General features: G+C 46.0%; 1 protein-coding gene across 3 annotated transcripts in view; it reads left to right on the forward strand.

Moving 5' to 3' along the window:
• Positions 1–24292, forward strand: part of bcat2 (branched chain amino-acid transaminase 2, mitochondrial) — a 34068-nt gene extending 9776 nt beyond the window's left edge. For all 3 annotated transcript variants that reach the window (XM_085969065.1, XM_085969064.1, XM_085969066.1), the window contains exons 2-11: positions 5538–5612; positions 8621–8821; positions 12181–12291; positions 12892–13011; positions 13900–14063; positions 14884–15026; positions 17711–17796; positions 18919–19059; positions 23059–23133; positions 23986–24292. In XM_085969065.1, the coding sequence (XP_085825191.1) occupies positions 5604–5612; positions 8621–8821; positions 12181–12291; positions 12892–13011; positions 13900–14063; positions 14884–15026; positions 17711–17796; positions 18919–19059; positions 23059–23133; positions 23986–24027 (1092 nt within the window). In that variant the 5' untranslated portion in view covers positions 5538–5603 and the 3' untranslated portion in view covers positions 24028–24292. The remainder of the gene's footprint in view (positions 1–5537; positions 5613–8620; positions 8822–12180; positions 12292–12891; positions 13012–13899; positions 14064–14883; positions 15027–17710; positions 17797–18918; positions 19060–23058; positions 23134–23985) is intronic.
• Positions 24293–25098: the final 806 nt, after the last annotated feature.

The raw sequence follows: 25098 nt of genomic DNA on the forward strand, positions 1-25098 counted from the left end.
TTCCATGGGCTTCAACTTTGCTAGCAAGACTATTATGTGCCACTTTATCAAATGCCTTTTGGAAGTCCATGTACACCACATCCTCATCAACCCTCTCTGTTACCTCATCAAAAAACTCAATCAAGTTAGTTAATCACAATTTGCCTTTGACAAATCTACGCTGGCTTTCCTTAATTAATCCACACTTGTCCAAGTGACTGTTAATTTTGTCCTAGATTATCATTTCTAAAAGCTTCCCGCTACCGAGGTTAAACTGACTGTCACGCCTCCCAGTTCTGTGCCCTGGTCAAATCTCTCCTGTCTGGCTTCCGACCTAGCACTGAGACAGCCCTGGTCATAATTACAAATGCCATCCTCTGTGCTGTTGACGATGGTGCACTGTCCCTTCTTATCCTCGATCTTTTTGCAGTCTTTGACATGGTTGCTCATGCTGTCCTCCTCCACTGCCTCTCCTTCGTTGCCCATCTTTATGTTTTGTTTTGCTCACGCCTCTGTAAAGCGCCGTGGATATTTTTCTACGTGAAAGGCGCTTTATAAAAGCAAGTCGTTGTTGACTGGCCTGCTTGGTTCCACTCCAACCTTCCTGAGGACAGTCTGCACATTTCTAACAGTGGCTTCTCCTTCCTTCCTCGTGCACCAACAAGCTGTCCATGGCACCCTCCTTTTCCTCATTTATATGCTACCCTGTTGGCATCTGCAGTCACAGGATCGGCTTCCATGTGTATGCTGACAATACCCAGCTCCACCTCTTGGACATTTAGAATGATACAGTACAGAAGGAGGCCATTCGGCCCATCGTGCCTGTGCCGATTCTTAAGTAGTCCCATTCCCCTACCCTTTTCCCATAGCCCTGCATTCTTTTTTCCTTCAAGTATTTAAAGTGGATAAGTCACCCGGTCTGGATGGGCTACATCCCACGTTGCTGATGGAAGTAAGGGTAGAAATTGCGGAGGTGCTGGCCACAATCTTCCAATCCTCCTTAGATACAGGAGTGGTGCCAAAGGACTGGAGGATTGCACATTTTACACCCTTGTTCCATAAAGGGGGAGAAGGATAAACCTGGTAATTACACGCCAGTCAGTTTAACGTCGGTAGTGGGGAAGCTCTTAGAAACAATAATCTGGGAGAAAATTAGCAGCCACTTGGACAAGCATGGACTAATAAAGGAGAGCCAGCATTGATTTGTTAAGGAAAATTCGTGTTTGGCTAACTTGATTGAGTTTTTTAATGAGGTAACAGAGAGGGTGGATGAGGGCAATGCAGTTGATGTTGTGTATATGGGTCTTTTGCCATTTACCTTAAATCTGTGTCCTCTGGTTACCGTGCCTTCTGCCACTGGAAACAGTTTCTCCTTATTTACTCTATCAAGACCATTCATGATTTTGAACACCTCTATCAAATCACCTCTTAGCCTTCTCAGCTCTAAGGAGAACAACCCCAGCTTTTCCAATCTCACCACATAACTGAAGTCCCTCATCCTTGGCACCATTCTAGTAAATCTCCTCTGCACCCGCTCTAAGGCCTTGACATCCTTCCTGAAGTGTGGTGCCCCGAATTGAATATAATAATCCAGCTAAGGCCTAACCAGTGATTTATAAAGGTTTAGCAGAACTTCTCTCATCCCTACAACTCACGTGGGTGCTGTCGGGCTGCTTGTCCAACATCAAGTCTTGGATTAACCACAACTTCCTTCAGCTGAACATTGGGAAGACCGAAGCCATGGTCTTTGGTACTCATCACAAACTCCGGATCTCTGACACTGATTCCATCCCCTCCTTGGCTTCTCACTCAGGCTCAACAAAATTGGGTACAACCTTGGCATCCTGTCCGACGTGAGCTGTGTTTCAAATCCCATGTTCTCTCCTCCACCCCTGCAACATTGTCCACCTCTGTCCCCCGAGCCCCTCTACCACTGAAACCCGATTGTTGTCATCACCAGACTCGATTATTCCAATGCTCTCTTTGCCTTTCTTCATCCACACTCCATAAACTCCAATGTGTCCAATATGGACCTGCTCATATCCTGCCCTGCACTCTGGCCTCCTGTGTACCCCACCCTCCCTCTGACCCACTATTGGTGGCAGAGATATTCTGAAACAACCTCCTAAGATCCCTCTACATTTCTCTCATCCTCCTTGAAAACCTCCTCAAATTCCATCTTATCTCCCAAGCCTTCAAACGCCCCCTTAAACTCTCCGTCCTAGCTCAGGGTTTCCAGTCCTCGTGCTACGACTCTGTAAAGTGCATTGGGACAATTTGTGCGTTAAAGGTATATAAATGTAAATTGTTGTCAATAACTTTAGAAACCGTTCTGTGTTTGTAAGAATCCTGAAATATCACCGAGGAGTTTAATCCTAACCTTTCTGCAGGATTCATTCCCAGAGCAACATCTTTAACTGGGATTTTTATTCTGACATAGTATGTTTCGAGAGTGAAAGACTTCATCATTTTGCTCAGAATTACTGTAAGTAATGCCAGAAATGCCTGATAAGTTGCTAATTATTAATGCACTGGAGCCTCGGCCTAAATTACTGCAACGTAAAGCTCTGATTTCTCCCATTTGTCTCTCCTCCTCTTCTAAAGATTTAAATGTTGTCGAGGTAGAGTCCCACAGGCTCCTGTAGCCTTCCAAAACCTTTCCTCACACCCTGTCCAAGAGATTTCACCAGGGGAGGTATCACAGGCAAACTTGACCTCTCCACATACGTAAGCTTGCTCGCTCACACACTCGGGATTTGCAATCAATGCTGGCCTTGCCAGCGATGCCCATATCCCATGAACAAATATAAAAAGAACACTCACTTTCTCCCTCCCTCTTTGCCTCTCCTTCACCCCCCACCCCCCCCCCCCACCAAAGCAGTGTTAACTGGACAATGATTCAGAGCAGGATCCCTGGCTGATCCTTTTTCCATTCTCTAGCACAGGAGTTACTAACAATTGCCGCAAGAGATCAATTAGTTTATTACAGATGTAGTAGCTGACACAGTAAGACCCGAGATTTGACCTCTCAGGTCTCTGGCTGGGCTTATTCCTGACGGTGTTCGGGGCCGTCCTGTATCAAGGGTGTTCGGCGCCACCCTGTGTCGAGGGTGTTCGGAAGAGCCTGTGCTGATATTTCGATCTCTTACATTGACATTTTGGGAAATAACGTCTTAAAAGAAAAGCTTTCCTCCTTAAATGTTTTACCACCTGTAAAATTGTGTGCTGATTAAACCAGAGAGGAAAGCCTGACTGGGATATTAATTACATTCCCATGTCTTTCTCAGGGCAGTGATGATAATTGCAACCTTTCAGCTACCATGGCTGAGATTAGCCAGTTTAGCATTGTAGTTTTAAGCTTGACTTGGTGCACAAGCTGCTCTGAATGTGAACTTTCTCCAGTAAGCATCCCGTTAATACGGCCGAGAGTCACTGTGGGGTGGGGGTCATCAAACAACGTCTGTATAACACAATCTGATAACACTGATACACCAGAACCTCTGAGAGATCACGGAGTACTTATGGTCCCTTCCCTAACAGACAAACCCTTGTACTACAACACACTTTTTATGGCTTCTAGAGAAAAATAGTTTCTTCCATTTCTTTACCTTGAGTATCTGATTCTCCCAGAGTTCCAAACAATGCAACAGCTTGATGTACCTTTAAATGGAGGGGAGGTCTTCACTCTGGTTCCCCTTTCCATCGGAGCTTCATGTGAGCTTCACTGCTAGTATTCTCCACTTAACGTCTCCACAGGCAGAGGACTGTACTTTGAACCAGGCAGAGCACTTTACAGTATATATCAGAAAGGATGCTTTCTTCTAACCTTTGAATTGCTGAGCTAGTAAAATGCAAATTAATCTCTTTGTGCCTAAGCAATAAATGATTGTTGAAGTTTGCACTGGGTGGCAGCTGGAATTCTGATGAATGCAGTCTGCTTTAACTAGTAGTGTTCTGCTTGGATGATTTTATTTCATTTATATTTTTAAAATCTCTCGAATGATCAATGTCTGCTAAGACATGATAGTATGAGATCCAAATCTTCAGCCATTTGCTCACTCACAGAGATGATTCACATTGCTTTTGTGATCGGGCTGCTATTTATTCACTTCTTGTTCAAAGTGTGCTATCTGTGCAAAATTCTGAGACTTCTACACTCTGTAGCGCTGCTAAAAAAAAAATGATGCCATGCTTTATTACCTGTCTCCGAAATGTCTCAAAGTGCTTCACAAACAGCATGTTATTTTGAAGTACAATGACTGTTGTTATGTAGGCAAATGTGACCGCCATTTTGAACACAGTGAGATCCCACAAATGATTTAAGTGAAAAGGAGAAACTATTTTATGATAATTGAAGGAGGAATGTTGACCTGGATGCTGGGCTTGGTGGCAAAAACAGGAAGGCAGATTATTATCTGAATGGCAATAGATTGGGAAAAGGGGAAGTGCAACGAGACCTGGGTGTCCTTGTGCACCAGCCGCTGAAGGTAAGCATGCAGGTGCAGCAGGCGGTTAAGAAGGCAAATGGTACGTTGGCCTTCGTAGCGAGAGGGTTCGAGTACAGGAGCAAGGATGTCTTGCTGCAGTTGTACAGGGCCTTGGTGAGACCACACCTTGAGTATTGTGTGCAGTTTTGGTCGCCTTATCTGAGGAAGGAAGTTCTTGCCATGGAGGGAGTGCAGCGAAGATTCACCAGGCTGATACCTGGGATGGCAGGAATGACGTATGAAGAGAGATTGGGTCGATTAGGCTTATATTCGCTAGAGTTTAGAAGAATGAGAGGGGATCTCATTTAAACTTATAAAATTCTAACAGGACTAGACAGACTAGATGCAGGAAGGCTGTTCCCGATAGCGGGGGAGTCCAGAACCAGGGGTCACAGTCTAAGGATAAGGAGTAAGCCATTTAGGACTGAGATGAGGAGGAATTTCTTCACCCAGAGAGTGGTGAACCTGTGGAATTCTCTACCACAGAAGACAGTTGAGGCCAAGTCATTAAATATATTCAAGAAGGAGTTAGGTATATTTCTTAAGGCTAAGGGGATCAAGGGATATGGGGAGAAAGCAGGGACAGGGTACTGAATTTGGATGATCAGCCATGATCGCATTGAATGGCAGAGCAGGCTCGAGGGGCCGAATGGCCTACTCCTGCTCCTATCTTCTATGTTTCGTCCGGGACTCTGGGCTGGCTGCTCAATCGTAAACAGTGCCCTGCAACATGCTGGAGTCACCTTTCCATACAGGAGTAACTTGGTTGCAATCTCCCATCATATGGTATGTCATCTTGGCTATAAGCTGAACCCAAAGAACCTCAATGCCCGCCCCCCCCCCCCCCCTCTCCCCATAGTCACTCGATGATCATTAGCTTACAAGCACAGCTTTTGCCCTAGCTAGGCTGACAGCAGATACCTGGTTGGGTTAAAACACACTTCCTGAAAATGTTTATTGGAAGTGGTCCTTTAATGAACATGTATTTATCCTGCAACACTTGTGTCTTTGCAGACGTAGCTTGTGCCATAATTTCACCTGATATTAATTTCAGGATTTTCTATTTTGCAGGTTTTATTAAGACAGTTGTTCCGGGCTCATGGTTTTTCCAATGGATCCTGGAGATCTGTTAGCACAATGTTTAAGGTAAGCTATCTGTATAGAGTTCTGCAGTACCTTGCAATAGATTGATTCTTGTAACTTTGCAGTAATGACATCTCATTTTTAATGTAGTGCAGAGATCAGCACATGACAGCTAATCAGGCTACCTTTACAGTACTAAACATAATTTAATAGGACAAACTCAGCATGGTTTCATGAAGGGGAAGTCATGTTTGACAAATTTGCTTGAGTTCTTTGAGGAAGTAACATACAGGGTGGATAAAGGAGAACCAGTGGACGTAGTGTATTTAGACTTCCAAAAGGCATTTGATAAGGTGCCCCACAAAAGATTATTGCTCAAGATAAAAAATCACGGGATTGGGGGTAATATTCTGGCGTGGGTGGAGAATTGGCTATCTAACAGAAGGCAGAGAGTTGGGATAAATGGTTCATTCTCAGACTGGCAATCAGTAACTAGTGGTGTTCCGCAGGGGTCAGTGCTGGGTCCCCAACTCTTTACAATCTATATTAACGATTTGGAGGAGGGGACCGAGTGTAACACATCAAAGTTTGCAGATGATACAAAGATGGGAGGGAAAGTAGTGAGTGAGGACATAAAAAACCTGCAAAGTGACATAGACAGGCTAAGTAAGTGGGCAGAGATTTGGCAGATGGAATACAATACTGGAAAGTGTGAGGTTATGCACTTTGGCAGGAAAAATCATAGAGCAAGTTATTATCTTAATGGCAAGAAACTGGAAAGTACTGTAGTACAAAGGGATCTGGGGGTCCTGGTGCACGAAACTCAAAAAGTTAGTATGCAGGTGCAGCAAGTGATTAAGAAGGCCAATGGAATGTTGGCTTTTATTGCTAGGGGGATAGAATATAAAAACAGGGAGGTATTGCTGCAGTTATACAAGGTATTGGTGAGACCGCACCTGGAATACTGCATACAGTTTTGGTGTCCATACTTAAGAAAAGACATACTTGCTCTCGAGTCAGTACAAAGAAGGTTCACTCGGTTAATCCCGGGAATGAGGGGATGGCCATATGAGGAGAGGTTGAGTAGATTGGGACTCTACTCATTGGAGTTCAGAAGAATGAGAGGCGATCTTATTGAAACATATAAGATTGTGAAGGGGCTTGATCGGGTGGATGCGGTGAGGATGTTCCCAATGATGGGTGAAACTAGAACTAGGGGGCATAATCTTAAAATAAGGGGCTGCTCTTTCAAAACTGAGATGAGGAGAAACTTCTTCACTCAGAGGGTGGTAGGTTTGTGGAATTTGCTGTCCCAGAAAGCTGTGGAAGCTACATCATTAAATAAATTTAAAACAGAAATAGATAGTTTCCTAGAAGTAAAGGGAATTAAGGGTTACGGGGAGCGGGCAGGAAATTGGACATGAGTCTAGGTTCGGAATGGTCATGGCCCTGTGGGTAGTGGAGCAGGCCCAGGGGCCGTGTAGCCTGGTTCTATTCCTACTTGTGTTCTAATTCTGTGTTAGATTTCAGGAGATGGTTTTATTCCTGTTCCTGGCTGGGGTGGAGATCGCCTTTACAGAAGGTAAGTACTGTAGAAAATATAGGGACAGTGAGATCTCCTGGAAGAGTTTCGATCGCCTAGATGGGTCGGAGAGGTATTTCCCAGATTTTTTCTCCCAAATTGGCCACTGGTTTTTTTAAATCTGGTTTTTCGCCTCTTCCGGGAGATCACATGGGTTCGGGTGGGATGGAGAGTGATAGAAGATTTGAGGTTAGGATCAGATCAGCCATGATCTTATTGAATGGTGGAGCAGGCTCGAGGGGCCGATTGGCCTACTCCTGCTCCTATTTCTTATGTTCTTATCCTCCCAATGATTCAACTGGTAAAGGCAACAGATGACTGAGTCTTACAGGGCACGATCCCAAGTTGCATCCCTGGTCTGTGTTGTATTAGATGCTTTCAGCCAGGGCAGCAATGGGGATGCGACAGTTGGCCTCACTGCCCTAGAGTGGCAAGATCAGGGTTCGTGCTCCCGATTACAATCCAGGGCCTCCTGCTGGAGTGTGCTGTGTGTGTATGGGATCAGGCCTGGATGTGCTGGCACCTGTGATTGAATAGCCTGACAACACTCATTGTCTTTACACGCTCATGAAGAATGGTCGTTTGGGTGAGGTTCCCCAGGAAGAGTCAACACCTTTTGGGAGAGGAATAAAACATGGCTGAGAAAGAAAGAAAGCCACAGCAACTATAAAGAATATAGAAAGGAGATTCCAAAGACTAAGATAGTATGAGGGAAAATTTGGCAAAACATAAAGTAAAATAAAAGACTGTTTATAGTCACATTAGCAAGGGGATGTTTAATGTGCTGGTAGGGCTGCCAAAGGATGAAGTGAGGAAATGGCAGCGGTACATATAGGCACTCTGCCTCCGCTTTCACTCAGGATGTGGATATTGAGATGGCAGTATCACCAGAGATGGATGTAGAACAGTTAGAGGAGGTTATTGTTCAGTTGGGGTGTTACAATTGGTCTGAGTACACCTCCAGCATCTTCAGTTCTGTACTATTCTATAGAGGTAAGCAGTCGAGGAATCCAGTAATTCCTCAATTGGTATAGGTGAAGGGTCAAGGATCCATGAAGTACGACACAACCAAAGTTAAGGAGGCAGCAAATCAGGAACGAGTGATTCAGCGATGCTAGGCGTGGTCTTTAGAAGGCTGTAGGAGGAAGTAAGGACTGAGAGGTAAGCGCTGCAGTTTTCACATCCTGGGAAAGAATGAGTTAGAGTAGGAAAACAGTTTAGATCTCAACACAGTGAGGGTTTATGGAAGCAGCAGAGTGTATAGGACAATGTATTTGGAGCTCAAGTGGAATAAAAGGAAATTTCAGAGGAGGGCAATCCATTATAATATTAACAAAAAGGTTGTGAGAGGGAGGTTGGAGTTGAGTACTCAGCAGACAACAAACGCAGCATGCCAGGTATAGTTTGTGTTATACCAGTCACTGCCACCCAGTTGTCTTCAAGAACACAGTATATTAACTAAGACTCTTTCTTTCTCTCCCTTAAACAGGCTGCTGATTTGCAGATCGAGCTTTCTAAACACCCCAGGGAGAAGCCCGACAGCAACAAGCTGGTGTTTGGCAAGTCATTTTCAGACCATATGTTGACAGTAGAATGGAATGCAGAGAAAGGGTGGGACAAACCCCACATCAAACCCCTGCAGAACCTCACGTTGCATCCAGCATCTTCAGTTCTGCACTATTCTATAGAGGTAAGCAGTCTCCTTACAATAGCAGTGAGGTGGCAATATCTCATCTTTCTCCTTGGCACCCTGCAGCCTCTGATATGAACAATGATTCGACAACTTCTAATCTTGTGTACCGCCCTATTTTCCTATTCATTTCTCCCATCCACTTGCCATTCATTCCTTTACGTTTTGGAATGTTTTACAACAACTTGCATTTATATAGCAGCTTTAACGTAGTGAAATGTCCCACGGCGCTTCACAAGAGTGTTCTAAAACAAACATTTGATACTGAGGCACATAAGAACTTAGGACAGATGACCAAAAGTTTGGTCATAGAGGTCGGTTTCAAGGAGCGTATTAAAGGACGAAAGAGAGGTAGAAAGGTGGAGAGGTTTAGGGAGGGAATTCCGGGGCTTAGGGCCCAGGCAGCTGAAGGCACGGCCACCAATGGTGGAGCGATTATAATCAGGGATGCTCAAGAGGCCAGAATTAGAGGAGCGCAGATATCTCGGGGGGTTGTGGGGCTGGAGGAGATTACAGAGAGAGGGAGGGGCGAGGCCAAGGAGGGATTTGAAAACAAGGATGAGAATTTTAAAATTGAGGCGTTACTTAACCGGGAGCCATTGTAGGTCAGCGAGCACAGGGGTGATGGGTGAACGGGACTTGGTGTGTGTTAGGACACAGGCAGCCGAGTTTTGGATGACCTCAAGTTTATGTAAGGTAGAATGTGGGAGGCTGGCCAGGAGTGTGTTGGAATAGTGAAGTCTGGAGGTAACAAGTAATGGATGAGGGTTTCAGCAGCAGATGAGCTGAGGTGGGATGGAGTCGGGCAGTGTTACGTAGGTGGAAATAGGTGGACTTAGTTATACCGCGATATGTGGTCAGAAGCTCATTTCAGGGTTAAATATGACACTAAGGTTGTGAACAGTGTGGTTCAGCCTTAGGCAGATACTAGGGAGAGGGATGGAGTCGGTGACGAGGGAACGGAGTTTGTGGCGGGGACCGAAGACAATGGCTTCGGTTCTCCCAATATTTAGTTGGAGAAAATTTCTGCTCATCCTGTACTGGATGTCGGACAAGCAGTCTGACAATTTAGAGACTGTGGAGGGGTCGAGAGAAGAGGTAGTGAGGTAGAGCTGGGTGTCGTCAGCGTGCATGTGGAAAGTGACGCTGTGTTTTTTAGTCCATTTTCCTTTTCTAATGTCCTTTCACAACCTGAGATGATTTTTATGTATTGTTTAGCAATTTTTCACTTCTTCACAGATTTTATTTTTAATAAAAACATTCATGGGCTATTAGACCTCTTAACTGCTACTTTGTGATAATATAGCCGAGTCTTTATAGCACATTGGGTACGGTAGCATCGGCCTGGACTAATAATCCAGAGACAGGAGTTCAAATCCCACCACGGCAGCTGGGGAATTTAAATTCAGTTAATTAAATAAATCTGGAATTAAAAAGCTGGTGACCATGAAACTACATGATTGTCGAAAAAACCCAACTGGCTCCCTAATGTCCTTTAGGGAAGGAAACCTGCCATCCTTATCCGGTCTGGCCTATATGTGACTCCAGACCCACAACAATGTGGTTGACGCTTAACTGCCCTCTGAAATGGCCCAGCGAGCCACTTGGTTGCACCAAACCGCTACGACAAAGTCAGCACTGTGGGAGCACCTTCACCACACGGACTGCAGCGGTTCAAGGCGGCGACTCACCACCACCTTCTCCAGGGGCAATTGGGGATGGGCAATAAATGCTGGCCTTGCCAGCGACGCCTACATCCCGTGAACGAATAAATAAAAAAAAGCCTGACTCTTTGTAGCATGCCTGACTCTTTATAATGTGGCTGACCCTTATAATTGCTATTTTTAACCCTTAGTATTGGTTTTCAAGAAGTGTCTGCCCCTTTAATTTTAGGGTAAATGAGCTAGCTCACACATCCCCTCAATCCCCAGCAAGCTCACAATGTACAGGTTATGAAACAGCAACACGCTGAACCGATGAGTGCTGCAGCCTGAATCTACTCTGGCAATCCCTCACGTGTAGAATTTCCAATCTTAGCCTGTTGCCTTAATCAGACACCTAGCAGAGACCCAGAGGGAAGGGAAATCAGAGAGACCCATCTCTGGGTCACCTGCTCTCTCAGCCTCAGATACAATGTGGCACAAGGAGACCAGGAAAAGAAGGAAGAGATGATAGAATATGTGCAGGCTATGCATCTGTCAACTTGACTTTTATGATGGTCACTAATAAATCCAAGAAACCTCTTTACCCAGAGAGTGGTGAGAATGTGGAACTTGCTACCACAGGGAGTAGTTGAAGCGAATAGCAGAGATACATTTAAGGGGAAGCTAGATAAACACATGAGGGAGAAAGGAATGGAAGGATAGGGTGAGATGAAGTAGGGTGGGTGGGAGGAGGCTCGTGTGGGGCATAATTGCCAGCATGGACCAGTTGGGCCGAATGGCCTACTTTTGTGCTGTAAATTATATGTAACTGAAGGAACAAGATGATGCGCTATTAATTACTCAAAAGACTGAGGTTAAGCGAGTAACTAACAGGCTTTTATTAACAAGAGAATGAAGGTGTGCCTCGAGTGGTCGACCAGTCCAGAATACAGAGGGACTGTGGAGCAGTCACCTTTATACCTGGACTCGTGGGAGGAGTCAGCCGAGGCACGTACAGACATGTACACAGTGGAATACCAACACCCACACAGGCAGGTATAACAGTGGTTTACCACACAAGAACATGAGTATATAATTTGAAAAGTGCTTGTACTGTCTTTCTTAATATCTGTGTCCATGTTTAATTCTGGCTATAATTCAGAGCGAGAGACAGCAGTCAAATTAGATCATAGGGCAAGAAGAGAGATTCAAGGGATTCAATAATATAAGCCTACGGCTTTCTGATTCCAGCCCATATTTTTTATTAAACACATTAATCCCCTTCTCTTCCAGTAACGAGAGCTTAGTTTGAAGCTGAAGTAAATGTGATCTGGGAGACAGTGTACCTTCTACAGTGCAATTTGTGTTTGCGTTCTGTTAGTTTTAATGACATGATGATATAATGGTTGTAACAGATTCCACTGGAGACACTGCCATCCCATAATCCTTTGTGCACAAATGTCACGTGTTCTCATACGATGCCTCACATTGGCAACAGCTGCCTTAAACCTTTAACACTCGAGCTCCAATTGATATCATTGTTCTAGAGGGCGGTGGAAATGAAGATAAATGCGCTTAATGGGGTGTAGTTAAGTAAAGTATCTTTACATCCTCGGCTGTGGGAGAACCACATGTTAAAGTTGAAGTCATTGGTGAAATGCAGCACATGGTACGATTTGAACTCAATGTTTGTTCTCTGTTCTTTTCACCCAAAAGCTCTTTGAAGGTATGAAGGCTTTCCGTGGCGCAGACAATAAGATTCGGATGTTCCGACCTGATTTGAACATGGAGCGGATGCATCGATCAGCACTCCGGGCATGTCTGCCAGTACGTAGGACACAGGACACTTGGTCACAATCCACACTGAATGCATTAAAGAAAGAAAAAGAAAGATGTGCATTTATTTAGTGCCTGATCTCATCTCTCGGGAACATCTCAAAGTGCTTAGATGCAATGAATCATTTTGAAGTGGAGTGACGGTTATGTTGCTGAATGTGCCAGCCATTTTGCACCATTCAGATTCCACTCCAGGACATACACATATAATTCAATGCAGTGCTAAAGGAGCGCTGCATTGTCAGAGATGTCACTGTTCAAGTGAGATATTAAACTAAGACTTCCAGCTGCTTGTTTGGCTGTCCCAGTTCAATTGCAACATGGGTTAGATACAGAGCAAAAGTTCCATTTATACTGTAATTCTAATGTCAGAAGCACCTCTACCTCACCAGCAGGGTATTTCCATCTCCAGTAGCATCCATCCTTCTGGCCTATCTCTCTCAGACTAGAATTGGTGCTGTGGTCTGGTGTAGTTGTACATGTTCCAAAGCGGCCCCCTTTGTGCATGTCGCCCCTCAGAAACTTAAGACTGTAGAAGTTCTGCATCGCCAGAGTTTCTGAAGAACGCTGACCGCTTGTCTGTATTTTTAGGACTTTGACAAAGAAGAGCTGGTGGAATGTATTCGGAAACTAATCGAAGTTGACAAAGAATGGGTCCCATATTCTGATACCGCGAGTCTCTACATCCGACCCACTTTCATTGGGACAGAGGTACGAGGCCTTTGTTTTCCAGGTTATTGTTATGCAGGTTTTTTTTAACAGATTCGCCTGCCAGTGTTGTGTTTAATCATGCATACACTGAAGGGTAAATCCATACAGAAACAAGTTACTAGCAGATGAACATCGTTTGGGTACCTCTGTCCCACATGATCTTCCTCCAGGGGGCTAGAATCACAGAAATTTCAGTACAGAAAGAGGCCCATTGTCCCTGTGCCAGTGCGAGCTCCACACTGGTGCTACCTGCTCTAATCCCATTTCTCGCTCTTCACTGTACCCTTGAATAATTCTATTCTTTGTCATTTTCTCCCCGTCTTTAAAGTACTCCTTTAAAACCGATCTTTTCAAGCACGCTTTCAGTACGTTATCCGAATTCTCCCACTCGTCTACTTTCTCCTATGTGACACGCCTAGGGACACTTTATTGTGTGAAATGCACTTCACAAATCCAAACTATTGCTTATCCAATTCCCTCTTAAATGTTGTGATTGACTCGGCTTAAGTAGTCAGTTGTGGTAATATATTCCTTTGTGTGAAAGTAACTCCCTCTGACCTTACCCTTTAAGCTTTTAGTACTAACCCTAAATTTATGCTCCTTTGTTACTGATTCACTCACCAGTGCTGTATGGAATCACATGCTATGTACCTTCTCAAACCTTTAACCTTCTCTGCTACACAAATACTGAACTCATTTTTGAAGTCCCCGCCATAATTCTCATCCCTGATATTGTGCTGGTGCGCCTGGTCACCAAGTTGGCTTGCTTTCCCTGTGTGGGGGGGGGGGGGGGTTGTTTTACAGCAAGCAGCACTAGTTAAACATTAGACAAGAAGCTGCAGGGAGTGGAGCACACTTTCACATTACCACATTTACTTTTTTCCCCAGCCTTCCCTTGGGGTGTCTCGAGCTAATCATGCCCTACTCTTTGTTATCATTGGGCCTGTTGGACCCTACTTTGCCACAGGAAGTTTCAACCCTGTCTCATTGCTTGCTGATCCCAAGTTCGTGCGTGCTTGGAAAGGAGGCGTAGGTGACTGCAAAATGGGAGGGTAAGTGAGGGCAAAAAGAATGAAATGCAATTTTAAAAAATAGTTTCTGACGGTATGATGGAGCTCCACGATGGCGATGGTCGTGGTCTAGCAGGTAAGATGCACCCAGTGTGGTGCTGGGCCGTACAGACCCTCCCAGGATTGATTCCCAGTCTCTGCTCCAGCACCCCGTGGCTAGGGAAGGTAAAAGTTAGCCAGGGCTTCCACTGCTGAATGGTGCAATTTGTGGCATCAGGTGAGCACTGAATTTGGCAGCCATAACACTCCTCCATGGTCAAAGAACCTGGCGGCACTCACTCGCTAGGTTTGTATATGGGGAATGGCCACTTGAGGCAAGTGCCTATGCGATCATACCCTAGGAAGTGTTGCTGCTGTCAGGAGAGGAGCACCGTAGAGCTAGCTCTATTTGTGATATCCAGTTACCAACCCAACAACTAAATTCCAAACCTCTCCCAGTGAATGTTTTTCCAGTATAACCAGTGATCTGCAGCCTGTTTGCAGTTCCAGAATGGAAGATTTTTGCTGAAGCTAGATTCCACCTGTGATGAGGAGCATGTGTGACAGCAGTCAGAGGGGAGGGCATCTCCAGGACTAAGTACTTACCCTTAATTGTTAACGTGATTAGGTTTCAAATTAATCTGATTTGCAGGACTGCTGCACAAAGCCCTGTTAGTGCTCTATATGTGGAGTGATCTTTTAATGTGAATCCACCCTCGATCACATTGCGTTTTATGCTCTTTATGTTTTGAATAATTTCTTCACTTGAAGTCATATTGCGTAATATTTGACAGAATTCTCTTCTCACTTCTTCACTACCTAGAAATTACGGTCCCACGATTTATGTTCAGAATGAGGCTCAGAAACAAGGCTGTCAGCAGGTGCTGTGGCTCTACGGAGACGAGCATGAGATCACCGAAGTGGGAACCATGAACCTCTTCATCTATTGGAAGAACGAGCAAGGCGGTACGTGACACTGGCAACTGCAGCACAGCACCTAACTCGTTGGCATTCAAGTGTTAAATTGAGTTACTGTGTCCCATTCTACTAACACAAAATTATTTGTTTTAAACGTTCATAGGATCATAGAAATTTACAGCACGGAAGGAGGCCATTCGGCCCATCGTGTCTGCGCCGGTCGACAAAGAGCTATCCAGCCTAATCCCTGCCTGCTCTTAGTCCGTAGCCTTGTAGGCCACGACATCTCAACTGCACATCCAAGTTCTTTTTGAATGTGGGTGAGAGTTTCTGCCTCTACCACCCTTTCAGGCAGTAAGTTCCAGACCCCCACCACCCTCTGGGTGAAAAAATTTCCCCTCAAATCCCCTCTAAACCTCCGACCAATTACTTGAAATCTATGCCCCCTGGTTGTTGACCCCTCTGCCAAGGGAAATAGGTCCTTCCTATCCACTCTATCTAGGCCCCATATAATTTTATACACCTCAATAAGGTCTCCCCTCAGCCTCCTCTGTTCCAAAGGGAAAACAACCCCAGCCTCTCCAATCATTCCTCATAGCTAAAATTCTCCAGCCCAGGCAACATCCTCGTAAATCTCCTCTGCACCCTCTCTAGTGCAATCACATCCTTCCTGTAATGTGGTGACCAGAACTGCACGCAGTATTCTAGCTGCGGCCTAACTAGTGATTTATACAGTTCAAGCATAACCTCCCTACTCTTATATTCTGTGCCTTGGCTAATAAAGGCAAGTATCCCATATACCTTCTTAACCACCTTATCTACCTGTCCTGCTACCTTCAGGGATCTGTGGACATGCACTCCAAGCTCCCTCTGCACTTCTCAGTGTCCTACCATTTATAGTGTATTCCCTTTCCTTGTTAGCCCTCCCCAAATGCATTACCTCGCCACTTGTCTGGATTGAATTCCATTTACATTATTCTGCCCAGTCCATTGATATCTTCCTGCAGTCTGCAGCTTTCTTCTTCATTATCCACCACACGGCCTGCAAGGTGGGCCTTGGTCTTTCTGACTGTCCTGCACGGTGGGCCTTGGTCTTTCTGACTGTCCTGCACGGTGGGCCTTGGTCTTTCTGACTGTCCTGCACGGTGGGCCTTGGTCTTTCTGACTGTCCTGCACGGTGGGCCTTGGTCTTTCTGACTGTCCTGCACGGTGGGCCTTGGTCTTTCTGACTGTCCTGCACGGTGGGCCTTGGACTTTGACTGTCCTGCACGGTGGGCCTTGGTCTTTCTGACTGTCCTGCACGGTGGGCCTTGGTCTTTCTGACTGTCCTGCACGGTGGGCCTTGGTCTTTCTGACTGTCCTGCACGGTGGGCCTTGGTCTTTCTGACTGTCCTGCACGGTGGGCCTTGGACTTTGACTGTCCTGCACGGTGGGCCTTGGACTTTGACTGTCCTGCACGGTGGGCCTTGGACTTTGACTGTCCTGCACGGTGGGCCTTGGTCTTTCTGACTGTCCTGCACGGTGGGCCTTGGTCTTTCTGACTGTCCTGCAGGGTGGGCCTTGGTCTTTCTGACTGTCCTGCACGGTGGGCCTTGGTCTTTCTGACTGTCCTGCACGGTGGGCCTTGGACTTTGACTGTCCTGCACGGTGGGCCTTGGCCTTTGACTGTCCTGCACGGTGGGCCTTGGTCTTTCTGACTGTCCTGCACGGTGGGCCTTGGTCTTTCTGACTGTCCTGCACGGTGGGCCTTGGCCTTTGACTGTCCAGCACGGTGGGCCTTGGTCTTTGACTGTCCTGCACGGTGGGCCTTGGTCTTTCTGACTGTCCTGCACGGTGGGCCTTGGTCTTTGACTGTCCTGCACGGTGGGCCTTGGTCTTTCTGACTGTCCTGCACGGTGGACCTTGGTCTTTCTGACTGTCCTGCACGGTGGGCCTTGGTCTTTGACTGTCCTGCACGGTGGGCCTTGGTCTTTCTGACTGTCCTGCACGGTGGGCCTTGGTCTTTCTGACTGTCCTGCACGGTGGGCCTTGGTCTTTGACTGTCCTGCACGGTGGGCCTTGGTCTTTGACTGTCCTGCACGGTGGGCCTTGGCCTTTGACTGTCCTGCACAGTGGGCCTTGGTCTTTGACTGTCCTGCACGGTGGGCCTTGGTCTTTCTGATTGTCCAGCACGGTGGGCCTTGGACTTTGACTGTCCTGCACGGTGGGCCTTGGACTTTGACTGTCCTGCACGGTGGGCCTTGGTCTTTCTGACTGTCCTGCACGGTGGGCCTTGGACTTTGACTGTCCTGCACGGTGGGCCTTGGTCTTTGACTGTCCTGCACGGTGGGCCTTGGACTTTGACTGTCCTGCACGGTGGGCCTTGGTCTTTCTGACTGTCCTGCACGGTGGGCCTTGGTCTTTCTGACTGTCCTGCACGGTGGGCCTTGGACTTTGACTGTCCTGCACGGTGGGCCTTGGTCTTTGACTGTCCTGCACGGTAGGCCTTGGCCTTTCTGACTGTCCTGCACGGTGGGCCTTGGCCTTTCACCTGTGCTTCTCAATAATAAACAATAGGTCATAGATTTTAACTGGTGTGTTAGCCAATGAGAGCTCCCTAGCCATTAATCCCAGTTAAGGTGATGGTCAGTGAGAGCTCCCTAGCCATTAATCACAGTTGATTGTTGAATTGATGTTGGCCAGTATTTAGGTTTTTTTTTGCTTGTTAAAGAATTCTACATTTCCTTCTTCAGAGGCGGAGTTGCTCACCCCTCCACTGGATGGTACAATCCTTCCGGGAGTCACCAGGCAGAGTTTGCTGGACCTAGCACGACAGTGGGTATGTTGGCATTGCAGTAATAAATCTTTATTTGATATGTCTTTACTATGATTATATGATATACCCTCATCCGTTTACAGAAAGTTTGGGATTTTTTCAATGATTTTAGTCTATCAGTCTCCCAAGCTAGCCGGTTCTATGTCCTTCTGGAGTGTGCCCCTCTGTCGCATCCTGCCTGAGAAATGGGATAAGGCAGCAGGTGAGTAGAGTGCCCAGCTGCTGCCAGCAGATTCAAAATGTCAATAGGGGGAGTATCTACAACACTAGATTGTTGGTAGAATCACAATATTAATGATTCTGTGAGCAGTGTTTCAGGTCTGTCCTAGATATTCTCTTGGGTTCAGCGTCACCAGTCACTCCTGGAAGCAGACCTCGTATCCTCTACCATCTGCAAACCTTTGCTGCCCAGTATCTAGTTAAACAATAGCGTGATATTGGGGCCATAACAATAAGAGCTCTGTGTATACTGAATACCGTGATCTCACACATGCCCCATGTGTGTTTCTCCTCCTTTTGGAAGACATTTTAGTGAGATGTGGCCAACTGTAAATCAACAAACTGGTTTATTGTACATGAAATGTATGAGTGAACAGCATACAGTTTCACAGCAAAACTTACCTATTTTCAAAATAGTAATAACTGACTTTACAAGTCAGGCACTCACTTGGAAAACAAGATGCTTCTGCCTCTTCACTGTTCCAAACTCAAACCTGCTGTAGACTATTTTTCCTGGCCTTGGAGAGAGGAAACCAAAATCCTAACCCCTGCCCCTCCCTCCGCTCCCTGCAGATGATAAGCTAGCAATTATATTTTTCTGGAGGTGTAACTTAGTGAGGAGGCTTCATTTTTTTGACCCAAGATACAAATTGGTATTTTTCTTATTTGTGGGTGTTGCTGGCAAGTTCGCAGTTATTGCCCATCCCTAGTTGGCCTGAGAAAGTGGTAGTGAGTCTTCTCCATGAACCGTAGCAGCCCTTGAAGTAAGGGTCCTCCCACAATGACATTAGGTAGGGAGTTCCAGGATTTTGATCGTGCCGGTGATGGAACGATTAGTGCAGGTTAATGAGAAGTCACGTGCTGGCCTGCGGTCTCAGCGCTGTTAAACACTGTGCTTCTTTCCAGGGCGAGTTTAAAGTTTCAGAGCGAGGGATGGCAATGCCTGAGCTTATCAAAGGACTGCAGGAGAATCGAGTGAAAGAAGTTTTTGGAGCTGGTACAGCCTGCGTCGTCTGTCCAGTCGATCGGATCCTGTACCAGGGTCAGGTGAGTCCATTAGCAGAATCCCAGGCAATATATTCATTTATATTAAAAAAACACTGAATTTGTGGAAGTTTTTGCAAACAAGCTGAAAGTAACAGCGTGACCAGCAGAACAAGAAACTAAAAATCCAAGCGAGCACCTCATGAAGTGGCAAACACTGAGCTGTCACTCAGCTTGGAGGAGCCCGAGAATCATCAAAGGATTCTAATTTCGACATTTCCATTTCTCCAGGGGACTCCAGATATCCAAAAATAAACAATACTGGGCTAAACTAGATCCCGACCTATACCAGCCCAACCCATGGGGTTTGCAGCAAGCTCCACTTTGTTTTACATGAGAACGTAAGAAATAAGAGCAGGAGTAGGTCATTTGGCCCTTTGAGCCTGCTCCGCCATTCGGTAAGATCATGGTTGATCTTCGACCTCATCTCCACTTTCCTGCACTATCCCCATATCCCTTGATTCCCTTAATATTCAAAAATCTATCATGGAGTCCGTGCCGGCTCTCTGTAGAGCAATCCAGTCAGTCCCATTCCCCCGCTCTATCCCCGTAGCCCTGCAAGTTTATTTCCCTCAAGTGCCTATCCAGTCTCCCCTTGAAAACATTGAGTGTCTCCGCTTCCACCACTTCCGTCGGCAGCGAGTTCCAGGTCCTCACCACTCGCTGCGTAAAAAAGATTTTTCTCACGTACCCCCTGTATCTCTTGCCCAAAACCTTAAATCTGTGTCCCCTAGTCCTTGTACCATCAACTAGTGGGAACAGCCTTTCCCCGTCTAGCCTATCCAAACCCGTCATAATCTTGTACACCTCTATCAAATCACCCCTCAACCTCCTTTGCTCTAATGAAAACAAATCCAGCTTCTCCAACCTGTCCTTGTAGCTAAGATCCCCCATCCCCGGAACCATTCTGGTAAATCTCCTCTGCACCCTCTCAAGGGCCTTCACATCCTTCCTAAAGTGTGGTGACCAGAACTGGACGCAATACTCCAGTTGTGGCCTAACCAGCGCTTTATAAAGGTTCAGCATAACTTCTCTACTTTTCTACTCAATACCTCTATTTATGTAGCTCAAGATCCCATATGCTTTGCTAACCACTCTCTCAATATGTCCTGCCACCTTCAGGGACCTATGCACATTAACTCCCAGGTCCCTCTGTCCCTGCACACTCTTTAAAACTGTGCCATTAAGTGTATATTGCCTCTTCCTGTTCCTTCTGCCAAAATGCATCATCTCACACTTCTCTGTATTAAATTCCATCTGCCCATTCTGCTAGCCTTTCTATGTCCTGTTGCAGTCGATTGGTATCATCCTCACTGTTTGCCACACTCCCAAGTTTGGTGACATTGGCAAATTTAGAAATTCTACTCTGTATTCCAATATCCAGGTCATTTATATATGTCAAAAAAAGCAGTGGCCCCAGCACTGACCCTTGGGGAACACCACTGTCTACCATCCTCCAGTCTGAAAAACAGCCATTTACCACAACTCGCTGTTTTCTGTCCTTAAGCCAATTCCTTATCCAAGCTGCCACTGACCCACCTATTCCATGAGCCTCAATTTTGTAAACCAGCCTTCTATGTGGTACTTTGTCAAACGCCTTCCTAAAATCCATGTAGACAACATCCATTGCATTCCCTTCATCAATCCTCCCTGTTACTTCATTAAAAAATTCAATTAGATTAGTCAAACATGATCTGCCTTTTACAAAGCTCTCCTTAATTAGCTTAAACCTCTCCAAGTGCCTGTTAATTTTTTCCTTGATTATTGTTTCTAAAACTTTACCCACCACTGATGTTAAACTGACCGGCCTGTAGTTACTAGGATTGTTCTTGAACCCTTTCTTGAACAATAGTGTCACACGGTGGCATAGTGGTTAGCACTGTTGCCTCACAGCGCCAGGGACCCGGGTTCAAATCCGGCCTCGGGTGACTGTCTGTGTGGAGTTTGCACATTCTCCCCGTGTTTGCGTGGGTTTTCTCCGGGTGCTCCGGTTTCCTCCCACAGTCCAAAGATGTGCGGGTTAGGTTGATTGGCCATGATAAAAATTGGCCCTTAGTGTTAGGGGGATTAAATACGTGGGGTTACAGGGTTACGGGGATAGGGCTTGGGTGGGATGGCTGTCGGTGTAGGGACCGGGTGCTAGGGTTTGGATGATCAGCCATGATCTCGTTGAATGGCCTACTCCTGCTCCTATCTTCTATGTTTCTATTTACCACTTTCCAATCCTCCGGTACCTCCCCCGCATCTAGGGAAGATTGGAAAATTATGGCAAGCCCTTCCGCTATCTCCTCCCCCAATTCCCTTAACAACCTGGGATGTAAGCCATCTGGACCAGGCGACTTGTCCGCTCTAAGCATACCCAGTCTTTCTAGTACATCCTGTCCATCAATTTTCACCCCTTCCATTGCTTCTGCCTTTTCCACTTCTACTGATATTTTGTCAGCATCCACCTCCTTCGTAAACACCGATACAAAGTACTCATTGAGTATTCTAGCCTTGCCCCGCGCCTCTAAGCATATATCACCTTCTTTGTCCCTAATGGGCCCCTCCCCGCCTCTTACTACCCGCTTACTGTGTACATGCCGGTAGAAGATTTTTGGGTTCCCTTTTATGTTAACCGCCATTCTACTCTCATATTCTCTCTTTGCCCATCTTATTTTCATCTTCACTTCATCTCTCAACTTATTGTATTTGGTCTGGTTCTCCCTTGAAGAATTCACCTGACATTCATCATGCACCCTCTTTTTTGTTTCATCATCTTCTCTATCTCCCTCGTCATCCAAGGAGCCCTTGCTTTGGTTCCCTTACCCTTCCCTCTTGTTGGAATGTACCTAGCCTGTACTTGGAACATCTCCTCCTTAAAGATCACCCATTGTTCTGTTAGAGTTTTTCCTGTCAGTCTTTGGTTCTATTTTACCCTGGCTAGATCCTTTCGCATCCCATTGAAGTTAGCCCTATTCCAGTTTAGAAGTTCCACTCTAGATTGTTCCTTGCTCCTCTCCATTGCTAATCTAAATCTTATGATACGATGATCACTCGTACCCAAGTGTTCTCCCACAGACACTTGGTCGATCTCTGTCTTGAATATACTCAACGACTGAGCCTCCACAACCCTCTGGGGTAGAGAAATCCAAAGATTCACCACCCTCTGAGTGAAGAAATTTCTCTTCATCTCAGTCCTAAATAGCCGACCCCTTATTCTGAGACTGTGACCCCTGGTTCTAGACTCCCCAGCCAGGGGACACATCCTCCCTGCATCTACCCTGTCAAGCCCTGTAAGAATTTTGTATGTTTCCCAGGTGCTGATGAGAGGCTTGATGGAGGGGATCTCACACTCTCATTCCTCCATTTCAATTTCCCCCCTGAACTGGATGTAGTATCTCAAAGGTAATAGCACGACTGCATGATCGAGCTGAAGTTTTGACCCCATGATTCATGGCTCAACTGCGCGAGGGACCCGAGATGCTGCCTTCATGTTTCACAGCTAGTGTGTATGCGGGAACCAACGGGACTGCTCAAATGAATCAGTTTGAAGGGAGCAGAATTAACACCTGTACACATCAGAGGTCGAGTGCGAGAGAGAGCTGAGGTACCGCAGGCATGGATCACAGTGACTCTCATAAATTGTACCTGGCATGTACCAAGGATTTGTGTAATTTAAACAGTGGAAGCTGCAGAATATGTTCTCCGGTGAAGTGAAAATCTCACATTAATAGCAAAAGGGGGCAGTGTTGTTTAGTGGTCGTTGAGCTAAAGGTGCTTCGGCATCCCATGTTCTTGGCTCCTTCACTCTCAGATTCAGTAACCGTGACATCATTAGCACATGCTGTTTGGAAAAGAATCACAGAACCGAACATGGGCTCGAGGTCAAAGACTCACATCATAGAACATGGGCTAAAGTTAAAAACATCATCATGCTATGCAGCAGCTTTATTTTTAATGTATGTTAATGGCAGAATGCTGTAGTTAAAGCAATTCTTTAATTCACTTTTTCCTCTTCAGAACCATCACATTCCCACCATGGAGAATGGCCCAGAGCTAGCTAAACGGTTCCTGAAAGAACTGACTGATATTCAGGTAGGAATTCAGGGTATTGAAGCACCCAATATGATTATCCTTGTAATATGTCCTGCTGACTCTTGCAAGGTGAAGGTGATGACAGCAGACACCTTCATACCTGCTCCTGGGTAGAGTTCAAGTGAAGAGTGTCTCTTCCCATTATACAGGACTATGTCTTATAAAGTCTTCCCTCAAAGGGGCGGCAAAGATCAGGGCATGTTTTATTTGAAGTATTCATTCTATATTCTAAAAAATATCTTCAGAAAAATTATCCCTGATGTTATTATAGAAATCTCAACTGTTTACTTTGCCCCGAGATCGGCCAGCTCGTCTCCGTGATGCCACTGTCTGGAAGGTGTTCTAGAGCAGCTGCATTTATCACAATGACAGTTGACTTTGAAGCAGCCTGGAATCGACTCTTGCTGCTTGTACTGTTGCACTGGTGCCAGTTTCCCTACGGTACTTTGCCCAAGTGGGCGTTCTTCATGCAGGAGTCTAGGCCGTGTCGGTGAACTCCGGAAAACAGCCTAGCCAAACCGGATCCTGTCCTCGTCCAACATTGTCGTGTACACTTGCCAGCAAAAGTGACTAGACAGTGCTCGGGGATGAGAACCCTGGCTTTCTGTGACCTTGCCAATTGTGACACTCCAGCTGTTGCCCTGGCATAGACCAGAGATGCAACCTGGGAGGCTCCTGGTCTGTACCGCTCAGGAGAACACTGAAAAAGGGAAAGATTTCAATCCACTGCAATCCTTTACCTGGACTTACTGTGTGTTTCTCTGCTGTCACCATTGTAACTGAGGAGAGTTATGGGGAGGGGGATTGACGATATAGTACATGATAAAATATATCATTATATTCTAATTTCAGTATGGCCGGACATCCAGCGACTGGACGCACCTAGTCATCTAAGCAATGGAAATCTGCTTCCCATTCCGCACAGCTCTGAGCCAGAGGGCCATCTCGGTGTCTCGCTTTGCAGTAGGAATACTTGTGATCCTTTGCATTGCTTTTGGACAAAATATCTCAGACATTCATTAATCTTATATGATTATAGATTTAGTCAAAAACTTGGATTCGGTGATGTTGTCTTTTTTAGATTCTTTGGTCTGACTAAATATATATTACTAATTGTTTATTTTGCTGCTCTCTATGGAATATTAAATTCTAATTTATATCAGTGACTACACAAAGGTTCTAAGTACCTACACTGCTTGAAGTTAGTGACCCAGTGAACTGAGAAGCTCTGCACTCCAGACATCAGAAGAAATCAATCGTGCTGGAAGAACTGAGAAGTGTTTGCCCCTATGCACCCTTCGCTCCTGTCTGTCATTTACAATATCAAAAATTAAAACGGGAACTGCTGGGAACTTGCAGCAGATCTGTCGGTGCCTGGAACAGGAAAGACAACGGTTTGGATCTACACTGTCAGAACTGATCTCAGCACCATAAGTTAATATGGCCTTTCTCTTTCAGCCACAGATCAACCTGCTGTGCATTTTCTGTATTTTTGGAACAGAATTCAGTTTCTCATTTTAGTTCTCATAGACTACATCAGCTGCAGGCTTCAGTGTCTCTCGGCTCACTGAGAGTCGGGCTCACTGACTGCAGGCTGCTGAGTCCGCTGCGCTGGGTCAGTGGCATAGTGGTTAGCACTGTTGCCTCACAGCGCCAGGGACCCGGGTTCGAATTCGGCCTCGGGCGACTGTCTGTGTGGAGTTTGCACATTCTCCCCGTGTTTGCGTGGGTTTTCTCCGGGTGCTCCGGTTTCCTCCCACAGTCCAAAGATGTGCGGGTTAGGTTGATTGGCTATGATAAATTGACCCTTAGTGTTAGGGGGATTAAATACATGGGGTTACGGGGATAGGGTGGGATATGTGTTGATGTAGGGGTTACGGGGATCGGGTGGGATATGTGTCGGTGCAGGCTCGATGGGCCGAAATGGCCTCTATCTGCACTGTGGGGTTTCTGTGATTTCTGTGA

This window comes from Somniosus microcephalus, chromosome 28 (genome assembly GCF_052327205.1).
Source record: "Somniosus microcephalus isolate GS21.2 chromosome 28, FLI_Smic_1.0, whole genome shotgun sequence".
NCBI classification, from domain to species: Eukaryota; Metazoa; Chordata; class Chondrichthyes; order Squaliformes; family Somniosidae; genus Somniosus; species Somniosus microcephalus.